At 37.2% G+C, this 3842-nt stretch overlaps 1 protein-coding gene across 1 annotated transcript; it reads right to left on the bottom strand.

Moving 5' to 3' along the window:
- Positions 1-724: 724 nt before the first annotated feature.
- On the bottom strand, positions 725-2535 carry LOC140864108 (3-ketoacyl-CoA synthase 19-like). Its single transcript, XM_073268040.1, has 2 exons — positions 1430-2535; positions 725-1301 (listed from the first exon to the last, which is right to left on the bottom strand). Exons 1-2 carry the CDS (start codon positions 2497-2499, stop codon positions 917-919), a joined length of 1455 nt encoding a protein of 484 aa, XP_073124141.1. The 5' UTR covers positions 2500-2535; the 3' UTR covers positions 725-916.
- Positions 2536-3842: the final 1307 nt, after the last annotated feature.

Raw genomic sequence — 3842 nt, 5'->3', positions numbered from 1 at the left:
AACGACACTGAATACATGAAGGAAACTATTTTAAGTTTAAAAAAAATATTGTCCTTATGAATAATATCAAGATGGGAATTATTGTGATAATTTTTATATGATTGTCCACGTGCACGGATATCTATGTGATTAAAAAGAGACTAAAATTTAACCAACGAACCATTCAACCATCGAAAGTTAAATTAAACAAGTTCGATTATTTCTTTTTTTTTTTAATGAGATGAGAATTGATGGTCGTTATTTTTTGGGTGCATCTTGAGAAAACTCTGAATTAAAATAATAACCGCAAAATTATTTTCAAAACTACTACAAGCTAGAAAGCTCTCGCTACACTGACAAAATTCGGATCCAAAATTTTGCTTGGGAAATTTTATTTTATTTTCAAAAATGGAAACCATAAATATCGTATAAGGTCCTAGTTGGAATTTAATGACGTCAATTTTGTATGTTTGACCAATAATAGGTGAAAATGGAGAGGCGCCATTGGGTCCATCACTCTCCTGCGCCCCATTCTAGGAAGAAAATAATATATAACGTATATATATAGTTGCCTTGCCTTATAAATCATTTGTAATTATTTTTTTTCAAAAAAAAAAAGAAAAAAAGAAAACAAAGTCATTTGTAATGAACTGATCAGTTTCATTGCTTGGAACATTATTAATATCACCAACTTTAAATTTTGAGAAAACGACAACAAGCAATCTAAAATGAAGCTGATGACACATGAAAAATTACAAACATGCATTTGAACCAACCCTAGCAAGAATACGAATTATAAGGTGAAAGAAATCAAAGAGCTTGCTGGAGTTATTGAAAAGCAGAAACAAAAAGTTAAGACATGCAACCACGAATATATAAGCTAGCTAGATGTGTATCATGTATGAATAATGAATATATTTTGATGAATTAATACTAGCTATGGGTTGATGATGTCGGAAGCAAATATGCAGTCCTCGAGCCTGAAAAAGCTCAAGTGTTGGTCGTTTATCCATCCATATTTGTCAGTGAAAGGATTGACGAGTGTTTTGGGAGGATACATGTCGATGCAATCCTCCCAAACATTGGGATCATCCAGGTCTCTCATCACTTCCCACACGCAGTTGTTGCATTTGAAACCCGCCCCGAAGCTGATCATGAATATCCGATCACCCTTCTTCAGCCTCTTCTTCGCCTCCATGTACCCAAGAACATACCACAGCCCACCCGCCGACGTGTTTCCGAATCGATGCAGTGTCATCCGAGCCGGCTCCAGGTCGTATTGGCTCAGCCCCAGGCTCTTCCCCACTCCATCTATTACCGCCCTGCACCATATAATATATCACATGCCAACATCATCATCATTATATATCACAGACGTCACATCATATATAATTAATGTTTTTTCGATGTGCAAGCAATTATTATAACTAATTATTCATGATGACATGACCTGCCACCAGGATGAATGCAAAAGTGTTCCACACCAGACTTGAGATTCAACCCTTGCCCAACACCTTCCAGCATGGGATTCTTCTGCTTACCCCATCGCAGAGAAACCACAACATAACGAACTATCTCCCACGGCGGCAATATTTTTGGCAGCAACACTTTCAAGTTTATGATGAAAGCCTTGGCCGCCGCTTTCGTCAGCTTCTTCGTCAGCCGAAACCCTCTGTATCCTTTGTCATCCTCCACTTGAATGCAACATTCGTACGCTTCGTCGTCCGAACCGAAATGGGTCCTCACCAGAGTCTTCAGCTTGAATTTCCCCCGGTTTTTAAGATCCGGGTTGTTGGTGAAAAGCATGGAACACCCGCCCGAACGGAACAGGCAGTTGGAAAGCATCATGGACTTCTCTTTCCCGCAATACCAGTTGGGTCCCAGCGACTCAGTGCTTACCACTATACCAAAAGCTTGTTTCTGGACCTTGAAAACCTGTCGGACAAGGTCGATGGCGATCAGGCTGGCACTGCAGCCCATCCCGGAGAGATTGTAAGCCTTAACATCTTCTCTCATCTTGTACCGGTTGATGATCCGGGCCGCCAGAGACGGCTCGGGGGAAAGAAGGGACACGTTCACGACTAGTACGTCGATTTCTTGCGGGGAGACACCGGATTTCTTGAAGACTTGGTCGAGTGTGGAGAAGAAGATGTCATCCAGCTCGTCGATGGAGTCGCGTAAATCCGGGCAATCTTCTTTCCCGTCGATCACGTTCTGCGGGCTGTAGGTCTCCTCGCCGATGCCGGAGTTGACCATGGTTTGCAACAAGAACTTGTACTCTTCCCATCCCAGTTTCTTGTTGCGAAGCACCACTCGGCAAGACGATTCGGTGTCGACTTTTCTTGAGTCGGCGGTGGGTTTGTAGCACTCGTAGTTGAGCATGTAGCAGCAATCCTCCTCTCGATCCCCGAACAGCCAGTGTAGGAGCTTGAGCAAGGGGAATACCAAGAGGAAGAGAGTGAAGATAGTAGCCATATTGAAGAGATCCATATTATTATTAACTAATAATTCAAGATCCATCAAATATTATTATTGTGTATGGAATGGATTGCAACGAGACAAGGAGATATATATATATATATATATATAATATAAGCCCAACTTAATTATCTCATTTTAATGTTGTGAAAACGGTTGTGTATTTTGATCTTATAATTTTTTTCATTTTTTTTAAAATTTTGGTAATTTATGTTATTAAATTTTAGTTTTAATTATGTATTTTTTTTTTGGCAATTTTAGTTTTTTTTATTTATATTGTTGATGTGACATTATACACATAATTACATCACATCATAATTACATCACATCATAAATGCATTTGGTAATGGAGAAGAAAAACTAAAATTGTCTTTGAAAAATAAAAATAAGAAACTAAAACTAAAATTTTGATTACATGGCGCAAGAAACAAATTTATAGGATAAAAAAAACAATTTTCACTTTTAAGTTTTGGTTGTTTTCGAATTTTGGTTTTGGTACATCACGTACGTATTAATTTTTGGATTTTGGTCCAACCGTAATGTGGCATGAAATAAATTTGTAATTTTCAATGTCATGTCAAAATAACGTTATTTTTTCGTCAATATGACGTCAACACGCTGATGAAATAAGACAAACAAATCAAAGTTACTTCACCAAAACCACACTTTTTAAAACAACTAATAGAAAAAGTTAGCAGTTTCACCAAACATATATAACAATGTTGGAAGATTGATGGGTAGATTTTCTTTATATGATCGACAACACAAATCAATATTAATGTTTTGTAACCACCAAGTTGAAAATATCCCATGCCTAGCTCAACCAATTATGTTCAACGATCTATTTAGAGCGAGGGTCCCCACCATTTTCAAATCACGAACCTTCTTCTTTTGTGATTATATTATATTATATGGTATACGGGTGGGTGGTTGCTTGGATTTTCAGTGTATTAAATGTATCGGCCAAGGATGCTCAAAACGAAAGTGATGGGAATTGGCTTCTTCCAATTAACTTTGCGACATCATATATATACATGATTATGTAACAATTATTATTATTATTTTTATAACGTGGGAACTCGCAACAGCTATCTTTTAGTGTATATTAGATAAATCATTGAACTAATATAATCGTCTGCGAACTACGTTAAAGAAAATATTGATAAGAAAAATCAAACAACTGATCATTTGTCAAAGGCTTACCTACGACTCTACCAACTCAAACACTCATTTTGAAAGCAACTATTATTATTAATTATTTTTAAGAAGATGAATCGAGGGGATTGGAAGTACTGTCTGAATCCAAATGAAAGGAATTGGTAGTCATTGATCATATCGTGCCACCTTGTGGATGTGTATCATCACATTCAACCACTAAAAAGCTT

Source organism: Henckelia pumila, chromosome 4, assembly GCF_033568475.1.
Source record: "Henckelia pumila isolate YLH828 chromosome 4, ASM3356847v2, whole genome shotgun sequence".
Taxonomy (NCBI): domain Eukaryota; kingdom Viridiplantae; phylum Streptophyta; class Magnoliopsida; order Lamiales; family Gesneriaceae; genus Henckelia; species Henckelia pumila.
Note: the sequence above shows the minus strand (reverse complement) of the source record. Positions and strands in the feature narration are given on the sequence as shown.

Coding starts and splice junctions, on each gene's coding strand:
- LOC140864108 (XM_073268040.1), bottom strand. CDS start 2,499: ATGGATCTTGAATTATTAGTTAATAATAATATGGATCTCTTCAATATG. Junction 1,302..1,429: donor TGCATTCATCCTGGTGGCAG/GTCATGTCATCA, acceptor TATATGGTGCAG/GGCGGTAATAGATGGAGTGG.